The sequence below is a fragment of the Schistocerca americana genome, chromosome 1 (genome assembly GCF_021461395.2).
Source record: "Schistocerca americana isolate TAMUIC-IGC-003095 chromosome 1, iqSchAmer2.1, whole genome shotgun sequence".
NCBI classification, from domain to species: Eukaryota; Metazoa; Arthropoda; class Insecta; order Orthoptera; family Acrididae; genus Schistocerca; species Schistocerca americana.
The window spans coordinates 409,766,036-409,784,831 of record NC_060119.1 but is presented as its reverse complement, the minus strand read 5'-3'; the positions used below and the strand labels follow the sequence as shown (position 1 = coordinate 409,784,831).

Sequence of the window (18,796 nt, the reverse complement as noted above, 5' to 3'; positions counted from 1 at the left end):
GATGACTGGAGCGTACAGATCGTGTAAAAAACATCCATGAGGCCAGCCAGTACACATGGTACCTGTCCTAATGCACCGAGGATTGGATTTCACCATTCAGTTTGCATAGGGGCCTGAAGAAGTAGTGTCAAAACTGGTTGAGTAATTAATATATTTTACAAAAAGTGCCACTGTGGGTATTCCTTATTTCTACCAGTTTATGGCCAGCCGCAGTCCATGTCCACTTCAATGCTGGATCATCTAAAATGTTTTAACTTGTCCCTGATATCCTGAATTCTGGCATTGAGACAGATTAGGTCCGAGCTGATCCCTCACATGTTCTATCACCTTCTCCCTTGGGGACCTTTCTGGTACTGAAGTACCATAACATCAGGCAGCCAGTTCATAGAGACACATGCCATACGTGGACGATCACCGTCCTGTTAAAAAATGAAGCCACGCTACAGTCGCATGGGAGGCAGTACATGACAATGCAGGCTGTCCGTGACGTACTGACGTGCCGTCAGAGTTCCCTCAACCACTGCCTGCCGTGACGACATGTCATACCCAATGGGTCCCACAGCACGATGCCAGGAGTAACACCACTGTGCCTCTTCAAAACAGTGGAAGAACGGGACCTTCCCCAGGTCGCTGTCATATTCGTCGACGATGGTCATCCGGAATAATGCAGATCTGTGCTTCATTGCTGAACACAATACGACGCCATATATCGGCAGTGGTCCGTGCTTCCCAACCACAGCACCACTCCAAACGCACACGTTTGTGTTGCTGTGGTGACAAGCAGTCTCCGACCAATATTGCGGGATGGTACAGAATGCTGCAGTCAGTCCTTTATTTGTTCTCGGATGGGGGGCGCAGACGTGAAGGTGTCACGATGTCCTTGGTGCACAATACGGCGACCCTCTCTTGTGGTGATCACACGTGGTTTATTGGGGACTTGACGACGGTATGCCTGCCCGCAGGTTCACATGCAGTCCGATATTGCCCCAAGGAGGAGGAGGAAGATTGGTTTTAATGTCCCGTCGACATAGAGGTCATTTGGGACGGAGCACATGACAGAATTGTGTCAAGGATGGGGAAGGGAATCATCCGTGCCCTTTGAAAGGAACCATCCCGGCATTTGCTTGGAGTGGTTTATGGAAATCACGGAAAACCTAAATCCGGATGGCCGGACGCGGGTTTGAACCGTCGCCTTTCCGAGTGTAACCACTGTGCCACCTCGCTCGGTATTTCAAGATCAGAGCGGCCGGCCAGTTGGAGGCACGTGAAGCCCCTTGCATCCCCGTCAGGTGCTGATGAAGCCGTCTCACAATTCACAGTCTCTCCGCTGCCTTCACAGTGATCACTCAATATGGACGCCGTTCACGCCCCCTTACGTACCTTATGGACCCTAGTAAAAATGCTAAAAAAGAACAGCATTAAAGAGCTATGGTGGCTGTTCTGCCTGTCAGAGAGTTGCAAATCTAGCCATTCACATACCTCCCGATGGTGTGTGAGTGTACGAAGTTACATTCACATCCGACCATGTGTTCTGGGTGCTTAAGTTTTTGTCTCAGACTGTGTATATCCGGAGCAGCAAATTCTCTGGTAACATTTGCAGCAAAACCACAAGTGAGGTTGTAAAATTCGTGGCTCGCATAAAGGAATTATTTATTTTGGTCGCGTCTACTTCTTCTAATGAAGTATTCCAACACGGTGCTTATCTGATAGTTCCCTGTTTCAGAAACCATTACAGTGAATGATGTAAGTCTCACAATCAGAAAAACGGCATGAATGTGGACGATACTTTCATAGTGAGGCCTCATGGAGATGATAAATTTTTGTTTTTACTTCAACTCAATTCCATAAGAACATTCAATTCACTATGTAGTATAGAGTGTAACCTGCCTTCCTGTACGTTCTGCCTCGGCGGAAGAATGAGGATGGCTCTTTGGGGCATTCAGTTTATCGTAAGCCCACACACATTGATTTGTATTTACAACCGTCGAGATTCCATGAACCGTCGGAAACTATGAGTGTGCTTAAATTACTTGCACGCAGAGCTTACATGGTCTCAAATCCATATAGTTTGCCCAAAGTGCTCGGACACCTAAAGACAGTTTTCAGAAAGAAACAGACATTCTACCCAGCAGATTAACAGGGCTTCATTAGTCGGACTTTGAAACCAGGAAGTGCATACTAATGAGACCATGCCGCCAAAATACCTAGCTTTTCTTCCATTTGTCGGGAATACTTCATTCAAGATAGCCTGTATCCTCCAGAAATTCAAGTTAAAGTGGTTTTCAGCCGATCATCTACGACTACAAACCGCCTGGGAGGCAGCGAAGGACAGTTTGGTATTGCAGAGGGCTGATATTTACAAAGAACCTTGCCAGTGAAGTCTGTTTACATATGGCAGACGACGCGTCCCACAGAAGAACGCTGCCCCGAAATTCAACTCAGCTCTCGCCTTTTGCAGTGAACCATATCTGCTGTTGCTGAACATTTTATCCACACCGCACTTTCAGTGGAGTAGGATTAAATAATATTATTGAACACAGGAACATGTTTTTGGGACTCCATTATTAAACAACGTATGGAAGTATGCGTAGGGGAAAATGAGATGAACCGTGGGAATGGAAATGGCTACGGCCTTCCGTCGGGTAGACGGTTCACCTGGCGCAAGTTGCAAGTCTTTTTAGTTGACGTCACTTCGACGATTTGCTTGTCGATTAGTATGAAATGATGATGAAGACAACACAACACAACACACAGTCCCTGAGTGGAGAATATCTCCTATCCAGCCGGGAATCGAACCTGGGCCCCTCGTATGGCATTGTGCTACGCTGACCATTCAGCGGCGTGCGTGACGAATCGTGATAATGGGTAACTGTTGCATAAAGCGTGGCACTCCATCATTTCAACGATTTATTCCAAACGAAGAAGACAGAGTTCGCCGACGGCTACGGCAAACGACAATCCAAGACAGCTGATTTCTGCAGCTGGGCCACTGCCCTTCGGGTTGTATGGTCAGTGGTCATCATAATCTGATCTTACAACGTGCGTGGAATATTCACAGGGCGCTAATAAACATGGGGACAGGATAAGTCTTTTTTCAGTCTTCGATGGTTCCGCTTAAGATGATTGGTAGGTTCTTAGTCGAAATATCTTGGAGGGTAGCAAACGTCGAACGGCAGCAAATCCGAAAGTTCCTTGAATAACTAACCTTTAATTATACACAGGGTGATGCCAACATTTTGCCTTAGTACAGCCTGGCGGACGATGCAGACGACAGGAGTCCAGAGGCGCGCTGCAGTTCTATATTCAGAGACCAGAGTTCTGCATGCAGGTAGCTCGGAGATCACTGGCGACGATCGCCAGCAGGCCTCATAACATCAGCCGCTTAGTGTGACCACCCAAAGATTTTCGCCGGCATCGCTATCTCGGAGGTATCGATCACATACGACTTACTGTCACCCACTAACCCAGTTGTCAACTATTTTTTCTCAAGAACCAATACTGACATTGTAAGGTGCGACATAACGTCGCGCAGGAGGCCTGCGATTATGATGTAGTTGAGTACTGATGCTAACGGCTGGCACATGTGACTCCACACCTTGTATGAAGACTTTTCTTTCTGATGCTCTGACGATGGTCTGTGCCCGAAACGCGTCTCTAAATAAGAATGTTTTGAACAAGTGACCACTTATTCTAGCAGTGCCGTTTAAGTTTCAAATACTGACGCTGGGAAGGGTGTGGGGGTGGGGAGCTGTATCACAGACGGCAAATGTAGCGATCTTCTTATTTGTTGGTATCATATATAAATTAGTACGGTATGGGCCCCTCAAGAGAACAGCCGCAGCAAGGGCGCGATGAGTTGGCCGTCGGCCCCCAAGTACTGATCGTTAAATGTCGGTTCCGCTCAAAACACTTTGTGTTGGCTGTTTGTTTGTTTGTTTTTTTGTTTTTTTTTGGCCAAAATGGCTGCCGGCTTTACAGTGGCTCGATATCGGCTCCGCGGTAAAGCGTCGTTTCGGCGTGATAGAAGTGGTATTTAAGAGCTGATACTCTCACAAGCGGCAGAAATGATATTTGACATACAGCGCGATATTTGAGGACGGTATAAGGTTTAAATAAGGCGGTACGAGAGCGGTCGCCGCTGGCGTGGGGGTGTCGCCGTCCTCCCGCGGTGCTGAGCACCAGCCGGCTCGCGCTACGTCACGCGTCGCGCATCGTCAGCCGAGCTGAGGGAGCAGTGTGCGGATTCCAGCGACCAGTGCCGCGTCACGGCTTTCCAGCTGCCCAGCCGTTCCTGCCACCTGCGGGCGACTCAGCAGGCGCCGACTACAGCGTAACTTACCTACAGCTGTTTGCAGGTGTTCTCAGTGCGTGCGCTATACGACTGAACACGCCAGTTGCCGCAGTAGGTCGCTCGAGGTTCTGCGCCGTCTACAACACGAACTTTTAGTGTTTTAAGACCTAAGGTATGTCTGCTGGATTAATAACTGAGAATCTGACTGAACCTTACAGTCATGTCACTAGGTCGAGATGGTTCTGGAACGCCGACCGCAGAACAACACGAGCAGTCAGACGCACTAATTCGTTAGAAGATCTACTACCAAAAAGTGCCAGCATGGAGGCTAAAATGGTACGAGTAGGCGATGACATCTTGGGAGAATTGCAGGAAAAGCTCAGAAAAAAAGTTTCGACTACAGTCGGAGCGTCTTTTAGGAGCAAGATATGATCCTTGGCAATTGGCAAAGCGAAAATGTTTGGACAAAACGAAGAGCTTCCAATTGACAACCACAGACTGCCAAGGGACCTGGCAGTAGCGAGCGACCCAGGCGCTCTCGACAAAATGAGACGTCTGGAAAACGAAATTGCTGAACTCGAGTCAGAAAACGAAAAACTGAGAAATGAGTGCAAAGCTACTCCAGAGTCATTCCACGCAGTAGCAGCATCAGGTCAGAAGGTAAAGCCAAAGAAAAGGATAGAAGAAAGTATGAAAAGGCAAATGCGAAACAGACAAGTGTACTACTTTTTAAGTCAGAAATAAATAAAAATGCCACACTTGTTCGAGATACTATTACAAAAACTATAAATCCAAGGCAGGAGAAGATAAAGATCAAGGCGGTCAGAAGAACAGAAAGCACTGTGATTCTGGAAATAGAAACTTTGGCAGACAAAAGGAAGATTATTGGCAAAACTGCACAATTAAAAGACATTCGATGCGAAGAGTTACGAAAACTAAGGCCACTGATAACAGTAAATCAGGGTCCTGCGTCACTAACTGATGAATCCCTTGACGATCTTTATGAAATAAACCTCAGTGAGCATATTACAAGAGAAGAATTTCAAGACAGGGACTAGAGCCAAAAGAACTGTGAACAATTTACTTGAGGTACACCAGGGGTCAGATTTTTGCTTTTATAATGTGAGACAGCGTTCATACAATTTGAGTCATTTAGCATCAGAGACTTTGTAGCAGTCCAAAAATGTTTTAAATGTTGGGGATATGATTACCCGACCAAACGTTGTGATAAAGAGCCAGTTTGCGGTAGATGTGTCAAACCAGACCACAAGAAACCAGAATGTCGCCAGGGAAAAGCTGTGGGCCGCACCCCTTGCAAATATAAAAATAGAACTTGCGCTAAGGCCGGGGGTCCAAAGTGCCCGACCTATAAAGAACTATATAAAAGGCAGATAAAACGTACTGAATATGACGTTTCCAATAATGTCTGCTAAGCAGTACAGCAACGACAGGCAACTACACTCATCCCCTACAAATATCAGCAGTAACTATCTAGAGTACAATCCGGAAATAAGAACAAAACACATATACAAATCTCATCCAAGCGAACAAGGGCCTGGCGGTGAGCAGGGGTATGGAGGAAACAGCTAGGGCTACTATAAAATGACACATTAACACACCTCAGACCGAATGAAGAATTATAAGATCTAGGAAACACAATAAGAGATCAGAACAAATGTTACATCCTGAACGAACTAGCAGATGACGTATGTCAAACTCTTCATGAAGCTTACAGACAAACTAGACCATACTTCCGAACACTATAAAACGCAACACAAGCACGACAACAAAACATGTGGCACGAAACAGACACTGACACTGAATCGAATAAAACAATAGATACAGCAAGTGAACGTGACATTCAAAAATTGATGTAATTATCCATACAAGGTCGAAAGGCGAATGTGATACAACAGAACCTAACAATAGAACAAGTAAAATAGTATACAAAATTGTGTAATTGACATTAGATTACGACGAATTCGTAACAATTAATGAAAACTATTATGTAGAGCAAAAGATATCAGTTGTAAAACCAAATACTTGTAAAGCTATTTCAGTGAGGACAGGCTCGAAGTTTTCCCGAGCCCTCACCACTGAAACGATTTCAGGGACAAATTTTCTGTTTCACTAACTTCCCACACACCTTTCTTTACTATTTGTATTCTGTTTCGTGATTGTGTTTTCCAATATTTGTATTTTATTTTATAATTCGTATTTATGATAAAGAACTAAAAGGAAATTCGAATTGTTAACACACTGTGACAATAGTGTGATTGTGTTAGTAGAACTGTATTAGTAATAATACTGCCCACAGACTGTTACATAGATAGTGAGGTAATTGTAGCAAATAAATAAATAAAATGTTCTCTGTTTCAGATTGCTCCCATCCTCAGCGACCCCAAAATCGTAAGACTGTAATTGCCTGGCGAAGCGGTTTTGTTTTGCCTGTGTGAGCGGATACTAAACTGATATAATAATTTATTCAAATCAGTGTTGCAGTTCAGAGACACAGCTAATTTGAAATCATTTATCCGATAATTTGAGCTTTACATGTGTCATGCAATTGATTTAAGAACTACAATAGCAACACACTCATAAAACTTTGACAACTTTATAATTTTGCACGATGTGAAATGTAAGTGTGCACTCACTGTTATCATTATTTTACTTCTCTCAAGAGCTGTGGACGCAGGTCCTCAGACAACGGCTATGCTGCTTCTTTCAGACGTTGTTCCCGACTACTTTCGAGCAAGTTAGTCTTTCTGTTTTTCCCTTTTTCGTTCTGGATGGTCTTCCCCATACTCAGTTTACTGTGGTTTGGCGGTTCTGTCGGCGTACCCATTTCTTGTCGGCAGCACGTTCTGTAACCTGTGAATGGCTGACTTTAGCGGCCTGGAACGCCTCAGCAGCTGGGTAAGCCGAAAGCCACGTGGGCTAGCGACTCAGAAGTACCCCATGTTGAGCATGACTTATCACTTTCTAGAATTCTTCACATTTTAGACATACTAACTTTTCATGTGACTCCACTCTTCGGAAATTACCTGGCCTATATCTTTTTGCGAATACTGATGACGAAGAATTGTCATCAGTCAGAAGTGAGGCGCCAGAAAACACATTCTTAGAGTTCTCACTTTGATAAAGGGGGAGGATAAAACCATGTAAGTGTTACAGGGATGTATCACAAAAATGTTTGACATGTATGGAGCAAAGGAAGATACCAAGCTCTGAACTTTTTGCGTAGCTAAGGCATACACTTTTCCAATATTACTTTTCTGTTCAGCAGAGGACTTAATGGTTCGGTTGGGTAGCTCTGGAGCCATATCAGTGCACATTTGAGAAATTTAACTGTGTCTTTTCTACCGGTGTCAAACAGCGTCTGTGTCACCTCGTAAGAAGCAATAATAGTCGATCTGCAGCATGCGTTTGATATCACTTCTCTACTGCTCCTGGCCGGCATTTTTTCCCGTTCAGTTCCATTCACATGGAAGAACCAGCTATTAAGAATTGTTTTTGACATCTAGAGGTATTTCTATTCCTTCGAGACTCTAATTAAAAGCCTTACAGCCCCCCGCCAAAACTTAACGTCTCCCCTGTTATCAATGAACTTATTGCAAACGTACCCGTTTTAATATACTCTTACAGGTTTCAACGGAAGACGGTATCAGCAGCAGGACATCACGTTTCAGGTGCCATGCCGAGACCGGAGTGCAGCTTCTGTATGAAGTGACGGGCGCAGCAGAGCGGCTGCCCTGACGAGGACGCGCTGTAACTGTTCAGCGCCGCGCCGGCGACGACACGCCAAGCAATCTACAGGCGAATTGCTCCATCAGCTGCCGATAATTTAACTGCGCCCATAAAATGAGTAACAGCCGGCTCGCGAATGTATCGCCCCGTTAACAATAAATGGAAAACGGTACACCGCCGGCTACCGCCTTTTCGCGGCACAGGAGAGAAGCAGGCAGGTATAACGGGCTGCCTACGACAACGGCGTTCAACAGCATACATACAAGCCGCAAACGGCGCGGAAGTGACTGCGGGAATGTCAGAAGGGAAGCTTTCACTTACACCCCGCATTTAATTATCTGAAAATGGTACGTCAAAGAAAGAGACAAACTAATAACAGCAACCAGCCACTGTTCATAATGACTTTTTTTTCAACTGCATCGTCACCGTTTTCGAATCGAAAGATTCGTCACCAGACGACTTTTCACGATTGAAACTGCTTGTAGACTACGTCACCCATGTTCTGCTCTCATACTCCGCACGCTCATATTTTATTCATTAGGCGACAGTGCGGAAGTACACCGAACGGCCTCTCCAAGTCAAAGCACACGGCATCAACCTGGACGCAGATATTTGCGCCCTTCCTTGTGTCGTGTATGAACATGAAGAACTTCTTTTCTTTCTTTCTTTCTTACAAGATCATTGTTTGCGGAGTCCATGTGGATTTCTGATCTCCAGAAAGGCCATAAGACGCGAGCATAAAACATGATCAGCGCCAATGATGCGTTTGCTACCTGAACTACAAAGGCACGTATCATCAGTGTTGTAAGTAGGCTGTTTAGGTTTTCTTATTGGTAACGCCACGTAGCGCTCTGTATGGAAATCACTGGCTGTGCTGTGTGCAGTCTGTGGCTAGTTTGCATTGTTGTCTGCCATTGTAGTGTTGGGCAGCTCGATGTCAACAGCTCGTAGCGTTGCGCAGTTGGAAGTGAGCCGCCAGCAGTGGTGGATGTGCGGAAGTAAGATGGCGGATTTTTGAGAGTGGATGATCTGGACGTGTGTCCATCAGAAACAGTACATTTGTAAGAATGGATGTCATGAACTGCTATATATATTGTGACTTTTGAACACTAGTAAGGTAAATACATTGATTGTTCAAGTGTAGTATCTAACTTCTGAAGATTTTGTTCCATTGTGTCTAACTTTTGAAGCTTTTGCTGTGTTTGTCTCTGATTTTGTTCCATTGTGTCTAGCTGTTGCTGTGTTTGTCTCTGATTTTGTTTCATTTGTAGCATTAATTGCAATAATAATGTATTAGTGTCTGGAATCTGTTCCTCTATGCCTTTCGGCAGTGCATTTGCATCGGTAACATTCACATTTTGACAAGCAGAAAATGTGTCTTGACTTATTTAAGAAAACGGTGAGGACGCAAAACCTGAATCCACAGTATTTGCAAGATTGTGTCCTGTCATTTCGGATTCCTGACCGATCGATCGATAATGCTTCCCTGTCCACTAATTGTTTCACTGCCTACACCATTAATTGCAGCCCGCTCCATTTCCCTATGCACAATTACCAAATTACTACTTTGAACATTAGTTAATTCATTACTCGGCGGCGCTAACACATTGCTTTCGTCTTCACTGTCATTTCACAGTTTACTTTGGAGCCTAGTATCACGTTTTTCACACGCCATTATTGTCACAATATTTCACACAACAACACAGAAAATCACAATTTTAAGAGCAAAATAAGAAAACACACTAGCATAGCATTTAAAATAATATCTCGTTAATTGCAAGCGCAGCTGCGAAATACTTGGTGCAAATCTACATGCATGCCACAACTGTTTTACTGTACAAGAATGAAAAACTACAACTACAAAGGAAATTCTCTCTATGATTACGCGCTAGCAATAAACAAAGGCTGCACTAATTACACAAACTACAAGAAAAAAATCAGAAGATTCCAGTGAGGTATCCTCGGCTAAGGGTCGACATATGAAACGTCCCCTTAGAAAAATTATACATGACTGTGTTTAAACTGACACACAATATTTTTAGCGCAACGGAATCTGACTTTCAATAATCCCTACAAAAGAATGGCCCTGACTAACATTAACCTATACCTTTCACAAATCACTTACCTCACAAAAATCTTCGTTACTCGAACTACTGCAATACAGCGAGCGCCACTACTGCCAGCTAAATAAAGATTAAAACTACTGAAGGCACCAACTTCTGATAGGCATTGTTAGCAAATGAAAGACTTTGATAGAGAACAAACAATGTATTTACCTTACTAGTGTTCAAAAGTCATAATATATATAGCAGTTCATGACATCCATTCTTACAAATGTACTGTTTCTGATGGACACACGTCCAGATCATCCACTCTCAAAAATCCGCCATCTCACTTCCCCACATTCACCACTTCTGGCGGCTCACCTCCAACTGCGCAACGCTACGAGCTGTTGACATCGAGCTGCCCAACACTACAATGGCAGACAACAATGCAAACTAGCCACAGACTGCACACAGCACAGCCAGTGATTTTCATACAGAGCGCTACGTGGCGTTACCAATAAGAAAACCTAAACAGCCTACTTACAACACTGATGATGCGTGTCTTTGTAGTTCAAGTAGCAAACGCATCATTGGCGCTGATCATGTTTTATGCTCGCGTCTTATGGCCTTTCTGGAGATCAGAAATCTACATGGACTCCGCAAACAATGATCTTGTAAGAAAGAAGAAAAAAAAGCTCTTCATGTTCATACACGACACAAAGAAGGGCGCAAATATCTGCGTCCAGGTTGATGCCATGTGCTTTGACTTGGAGAGGCCGTTCGTTGTACTTCCGCACTGTCGCCTAATGAATAAAATATGAGCGTGCGGAATATGAAACCAGGTTGTGATTGGTTGAAGAGTTCCTACCAAGTAGAACACAGCAAGTGTTAGTGGAGAGGTAAGCAGCTCCAGGCGTACCTCGAATGACTGTTATAGTACCGTAGCAGATACTTGTAAATGACATAGTGGATCACGTCGGAATTTTCATGAGGCTATTTGAGGATGATATCGTTGCATACAGAGGAGCTACAAAGCTAGATAATTGTAGTGAAATGCGGAACATCGCCTCGTTCTGAGACCTTTACCATGCACGATTGACAGATTAAATGGAGAAGATCCAAAGAATAGCAATACACTGTGATCGACAGTGGAGAATGGCAGTCCGTTCTCCTTCAAAGGCTGAATCTAGGGAAGGTACTCATCTAAGACGCTGGAGTACGTGTTACACATGGTTCAGGTCGAGATTCTGGGCCGGCCAGTAGATTTCAAGAATGTTATTATCCACAAACCATTGCCTCACACATGCTACGTAATGGCAGGGTGCTTCGCCACTGTGATACAATGAGTCATCGTCTCCGAACTGTTCCTCAGATAGATGCAGTGCACAATGCCACAAAATATGTTTCTATCCTTCCTCATTTAACGTTCTCTTAAGCGCAATACATGGACCACTCCCTAACCACGGAAAACGCTCCCATACAGTAGCACCGCCTACTCCGTACTTGACTGTTGGCACTATGCATGACGTCAGGTAAAGTTTTTCAGACATTCGCCCAACCCCTTCCATCGGTTTGCTACAGGATAGAGCACGATTCATTCAAATCGCTCTTTTTCCAGTCATTCACCGCGCAGAGGCGTGGTGCATAGCATTGCCTACCTGAGGCTGTTCGACCATTGTTCCTCGTTCTTTGCAACTCCCTAAGCACAGTCACGGTGCTGACTGGACTGCTGGTACCACTTTGTGACTCACGAATGTTTGCTTCCACTGATTTCATGCTATTTTTACAACAACCACACAAAGTGTTCGACGGTCCTTGTCCGTCAGAGCATGTCTGCCTGGTCTTACTTTAGATGTGGGTTGTTCTTTCGTGTTTTCAGTTCACCGTCACATGTCCAACAGTCGATTTTGGCAGCATTAGAAGGGTTGAAATGTCCCTGATTGATTTGTTACTCAGGTGACATCCAACGACTAATCTGCATTCGAAGTCACTGAGCTCTCCTGATCGACTGACTGGGCTGTTACCGCTTCTCTACTCACAACACAATACTCCCCGCCTCTTTTTATATACTGGCGGACCCGCAACTCGCAACAGAATGATCAATCCTGGATTACATAGGGGTGTTCGGATACTTTTGATCAGATAGTGTACCTAGCGCAAAGACATGAAAGTGAAATGAGAGCTCACACAAAGACTTGCCGCCGCTTTTCCCGCGTACCGTTCGCAGCTGAAAAACGAAAGGGGGGAAGTGTCAGTGGTGTTGGAAGTACCCTAGGCCACACAACGTGAAGTGACTTGCGGATTATAAATGTGGATGTTGCAGCCAAAGTGCCCGACTAAGCCCAGTTCACCTGGCAGTGAAAGGAATGTTTGTAACTAGTATTTGGTCAGCAAGAAGAGAAGGTTTCAAAGTTTGTGATCGCCACTTTTTGCGCCAACATACAGGGCTACATTCCAAAGTTCCACATGACACTGATATTGGTGAGACTCATCTTAATAATAATAATAGTAATAATAGTCAACATCAAAATCAACAACAGCAAACACTTGACGCTACACACTAGCACGCACTCTGCACAGTTACCGAAGTTACGCATGTACACATCTCAAAAGCCAGAGATTCAAACTGCAAAATGGCGCCCTGTAGTAAAGTTTGCATAGGACAATATGTCACAACAAAAGCAAGTAGATACCAATGATGATGCTTTCTTAAAATAAAAGCAAAATGCGTCTAGCGTAAAGAGCCAGGTACCATTTCTTTACAGCGCTATCACATACCGCAGGCTCCGCTCTTGCCGAGTCATTTTCTGCCCATCGTCGACTTCACACTTGGGCCTCTGACTGCAACCCCTAAGTTAAGTCCGACGTCACTGTAAGGGGAGACTAGGAAGTCAAGTTGTTGAAACTCTGTTGCTCGTCCTCTTAACTGCCTTCGTACAACGTTCCTGAGACGGAAGTGAGAAAACGAGTCGGCGGCCACTCAAGCCACCGATGGCTATTAATCCGACGGATTCGATCCAAGTCTGGCGCACCCGCCAGCCTCGCAAAATAGAGTCCTCAACGTTACAATAGTACGGTAGATCTAGAAAGAAACGTACAGCAATTACTCAAGAGACTCTCGTACTCAAGATTTTTGTTGTTATAAAGTGCTATTGAATATGTCCATACACAGGAAGTTAAATACTGAAATTGTTGGCAGCTACACACATGTGTCACCGTTAGACTGGAAATAACAGTAAGCATTTCGACTGACATACGTAGCACCGATTCCTACAGTGTAACGCGTTTCGCGCTTACTTGCGTGGAACAGAGCTGAGCATGGCTCTGATGGGATACAAGCTGCAGATTAAGGAGCTGGATATAGTTTTTACTCGTGGTTGCGGTCTGTAGTTGGATTTTCTCAAGGCCTTTAGGCGAATGTCGGACTCTTTTTTCCAAACCTGGTGCAGAAACACAACACATAAACTATCAAAACATGAGAGACATATGACATGGTTTAAAACACTTCTGCCTCAGGTGTGCACTACACTCTCCTTCCCTAGTAGGGTAGAACTGTGGCTTCAAAAGTAGGGCATTCGGCGGCAGAAACGAGTGTCACATCGACGAGAGCACAGAGACATATATTTTGAAGACAACACATTAAATGATATAAAATTGAAAAATAAAGTATAATATACGTCTCATGACATCGTGAGTTAGCGCTTGGAGCTAGGAAGACCCCAATATCTTTTTCACTGAGTTTTTTGATGACAATGATCCGTTGTGCCGGCTATTGTGATCTGCAATGAAACATGCTCTTACTTTGTCTTTTTCACTGTTGCACAGTTTTAATTGTGTAGCTATTTTCATGGTATAATTCTTTAAAGTTGCCTTCATGAAAGCCGTCATTTAATTCTGCTGGTGAGAAAGCCAACTGTTAGTTCCCTCACCTTCTTTTAATTCACTGTTTTGCGCGAAACATTCACAAAATCATTTCAAAATGCAGTAGTTAATACTTACGTTAACTTTGTAATGGGAGCATTACGTCGTCGCTTACAGCCTGTACCTATGTCAAATGGCTGGCCGAGACCAGTAACCTCTGTGACTTTTGTCGCAAGAAAAGATGGTCAATTACATACTCTCCATCAACTAGTACCATTTTCCTGTAAATTCCTGCTATGTCAGAAGCGCTAGTTCCTACAGTATATAACTGCACCTATTTCATGGGTTAGAGTCAAAACCTTTAAAAAATCAACTGTATTGCTATATTAAACTGCGTCCTACACATTACGAAAGATTTCGACGGAATTATTTGCTGCCATCCTCAGGGGGTATTCATTGGACAATACGGATCCTCTCGAACGGCCTCTGGATGGAGGGTGCTAACATGTCTTATTGCTGAAATAGGGCATGTGATAGCGCATCGCGTTTAATTACTGTCCAAAACAACATAAAACTCACATCACTTAACATCACAGGCTCGAGGATATGTCATAGTATCACCTTGCTAACCACATTTCTGCCTTTCCTTGCACAGAGCCGAGATGTGTGCCCTGTGTTACGGCGACGGCACCTACCTGTTGACCAGGACGAAGTTGAAGCGCACGCCGGTGAGGGCGCTGAGGGCATCGCGCATGCCCAGCAGCAGCGGCGGCCAGGGGCTGGCGGGCAGCGTCTGCCCGGAGAACTTGTAGCTCAGGCCCGCATCTCCGAACGCCACCTGCAATCACCGTCCGCGCTGCTAGCAACGGTTATTCGAAACGGCGCTAAAGGACACATTAATAAGTGTGAGTAACGCTGGCGATAAAAATCCTATGAACTACGGGCAGAGTAGTATCAACAGTTACCATAAACCTGGGGAAAATCTGAGAGACAACAACAAAATGAACAAGTGTCGATTTGAATACGATGAAAATTTTCCGCAGAGTACAATTCATGGAATGTCATGCAAAAAACGAAAACAGTTCCACCCAAAAAAATCTATTCGGAACGAATATGTTATTACTTAATTCATAGCTGTTATTTTTAAGCAACTGTATTATATATTTCAAAATGAAATTCAGTCGTCAGTTTTAAATATATTTTTATTTCCCTTTATCGGTATCGACAAATTAATTTGTCGTCTTCAGGATCTTTTAGACTTTGGCCATGCATTTATGTAAAGTATGAGAAGGGTATTACAGAAAGTAACTTACTATTGGTTAGCAAATGTCAATACCTTCTTCACAGAAGCATAATGCTTTGAAATGTCCAAAAATGTTCATATTCTATGTGACTACTGTAAATACAGATTAAGAGAGTGATAATTTACGGTAACTGAATCATATCTATGAACATGTCAGGCTGTTGTACCAGCAGCAAGGAACATACACAAAAGCGTATAAAGAGTGTAACTAAGGTATGTAAGGAAGTTATATATAATACTTTTGGAAAAAACGTGGCTCATAGTTACAATATATAAATGAATGGACTAACTTTCACATTTTGTAAGAAATGCTATGCAATCAAAATAGTGTCATTTTTAATGCAACTTGATCATTCAACAATTCTTTTGATTGTAGATGGGTATAATTACGTATTTCAAATTCTTGTAAAAAGTTCATTTAGTAGTCCTTGTCAACTCTCTGCAAAATTTCCATGTTAAGCAAGGGTGTGTGTGTGTGTGTGTGTGTGTGTGTGTGTGTGTGTGTGTGTGTGTGTGTGTGTGTGTCGATTTTGAGCTGTTCTGCAGAAGTTGACTTACATGAATTCTACCCGTCTTTGTTGGGCGAGTGCTCACGAAAGTGGGTTTTAAGTACCCTCCCTGTCTGTCCTACATATATGCAACTGACGACTGAATTTTATTCTGGAGCGAATATTTTACTTTGCAGCACAGTGTGCGCTGTTTTGAAACTTCCTGGCAGCTTACAATTGTGCAGGACCGGGACTCTAGTCGGGAACCTTGCCTTCCGCAGCCAAAGCTCCTACCATCCGAGGTAACCAGTCACGACTCACGACCCGTCCTTAAAGCTTGAATTCTGCCAGTACCTCTCTCCTACTTTACATACTTTACAGACTTCACAGAAGCTCTCCTACGCATTCTGCTCTGCTACTACTACCGGAAAAAAAGATGTAGCGGGGAAACGAATTTCCCCACAGACCAAGTGTGCGCGAACTTTGGCAGTGTGGTCTTACTACCTTCAGTCGCCCCTAAATCGCACGGCGTCGCTCCAACAGTCCCGACACGAGCATAGCACTGGAAGCGGTAACACTGTAAGCAAATCAGTCGTACGACTGCTTCCGTATACACGTGAAAGCGACCAGATCCCACCTAGTTAACGTTTTAGAAGCGGTGTCATACCACCAGCCTGTTACGGAAGATGGATACTGAAAAGTTTATTCGTATAATTTATGAATGCAAGTCGTTATGGGACCAAAGTGATGAAAACTGCCACTGTCGTGACCGTCAAAGAACTGTGTGGATGGTGTTTCCTCAGAAATGAACCCAACTAGTAAGTGACTTTAATTAGAGAAAACTTTACAAGATGAGTCATTATCAGAAAAAACATTAGATTAAGTGTGTAGACACGCTTGTATTAACTATTAGTATGTTGCAGAACAGTAAATCCTTATAGAAGTTTTCAGTTTGTTTTAGTTAACGAAGTGAAAAAAGGAACGCAATAAGAGACGTTTCAAGACTTATGAGTACGGTGACGCAGCAAATGCTGGGGCTGATGACAAGTAGCCTATTTTTTAAAGATATTGTTCTTGTAAGATAGCTTAACACTGATGGAACTGAAAGGCTAACGTACCAAATACTAGAGAATATGACGACACAGAATATGAAGCTGCTTTACAGCAAACGCCAGAGTCACCTCTAGCTTGGACTGTGAAAAAATAAACGCACGATCTCCTTCATCACAAGAACAACGTCAAGTACCAACTCACAAATCAAGTATCCTAAAAGGAGACGTAAAAAAGATAAGACGAATCCTTGGATGGAAGGCCACTGGAAATAGAAGAAAAAACTAAAAAGCTTCGAAAAACAATCAGAAGATTCCAATGTGAAATTTCTGCGTTTCTACGACACGTACCAAAACTTAGGAAGTTAGCAGTGCGTGCTACGTTGCCGGGAGTTCTGACGAGAATGCAAGAACACGAAGCTGCTTATACTTTATCACGAGTCAGCGGTGAAAGCCAAATGTACATTTCATTTAACAACGAACATTCTCATGTACGTGTTGGGGTGCTTCAGCCTGAACGGGAGATTATGATTTTTGATCCGAATGATTTACCCGAAGTATGCTCTGCCGTGGTCTATTTTACAGGATTTGTGTCACATAAGTACGAAAAATACGGCACAAATAAGTTAAGGATATATGATGTTTAGCAACAATATTTATTGATTTCAGTGGTTTGTTTATGAATATATGAACATGATGGTGACGACTTGACGTCCACATACTACTCTACATGTACTCTAATGTACAAGATATTCTCTTGTCTTTGCTTTAGCTTCAGTGAATCGTTATAGAGGAAGGAATCCAAAAGATACGCCAATTGCTGAAAACGCGACAGTCTGACGAATATGCTTGCAATGTGCGAGCTCATGTCGTAGACTCTGGTTGTATGAAGTCATGTGATGCTTTAGTAGTATGACTTCGCTTGCAGTATGCGCTTAACTCGAAAGGGTTGTTTTCTCAACGAATTATTTCATGACTCCCAGCGCTAGGCTGCCGGGTCACGCGAGAAATATGGACAACTCGCGGGCGGCGTAATAATCGTCTCCGATTTGTTTCACACCATTTTACAACGTCTTAGCTGCGCCCGTTACAAATTTATCAATGGAAGAGAGACGAAGGAAGATGAGGAGGAGCAGGAAAACTCTAGAAGGAAGTTCCCTTTGCATAAATATAAGCGGTTTCACAGACATGTAATTTCCTGAATGTAAATTTTCCCGACGTATAGCATCGTTGAAAAGCTCTTGGGTTTCCAACCAGGTGTCACACGTAAGGCGAGGTAAGTTGCTTCACACTTTGATCTGCGGACAATTCCGAACTACTACTAATTAGTATAACAGCTTTTTACAAACTCGACGGATCGTGGTCAAAAGTGACGGACAACGGTCAAGCTACAAACTACTCCAGGACGGACTCCCACAAGGACCGTTTTTATCGTCGACACTCTTTACCGTACATGCAAAAGATTTACAAGTGCTGCCACAAGTCGTCCTCGGGCAATTTGCGGACGACGACGCCCTAGTGACGAGCAGCCGAAGAATCGCCGCTGCCACAGGGCGATTACGTCAGCTCACTTTATCGAAAGAATGAGCAACACCGAACCAAATTAGGCTCAACGCTGAAAAAACTAAGGCGATCATTTTCACTTGTCGACGTCCAGACCTGCGTGACGGACTTTTCCTCCGCAACCAAGAAATCACCTGGGCCAATAAAATATCTAGGTGCAACTTTGAACAGCAAATTACTTTTCAGACTTCACATCTAGTCTAAGAGGAAGCTGTTATTAGATGTCCTGCACCAACCAGCTGCTCAACGTGGTGGATCACTAGCATCACGAATCTCAAGCTACTACAGGTGACGCAGAACAGGTGTTTCAGATTCGTACTTGGTGCCCCTAGATGAGTCCGAGTCAACGACTTACGCCAAGAACTCCAGGTGCCACCTATCTACGACCAAACCAGGATAAAACCTAAACACTACTGGACAAGATTGACGCGCTACAGCCAAACACCGGA

At 43.8% G+C, this 18,796-nt stretch overlaps 1 protein-coding gene across 1 annotated transcript in view; it reads right to left on the bottom strand.

Moving 5' to 3' along the window:
* Positions 1-18,796, bottom strand: part of LOC124623183 (DNA oxidative demethylase ALKBH2-like) — a 172,306-nt gene that overhangs the window by 27,648 nt on the left and 125,862 nt on the right. Inside the window, exon 3 of the mRNA XM_047148991.1 lies at positions 14,640-14,782. Coding sequence (XP_047004947.1) covers positions 14,640-14,782 — 143 coding nt within the window. The remainder of the gene's footprint in view (positions 1-14,639; positions 14,783-18,796) is intronic.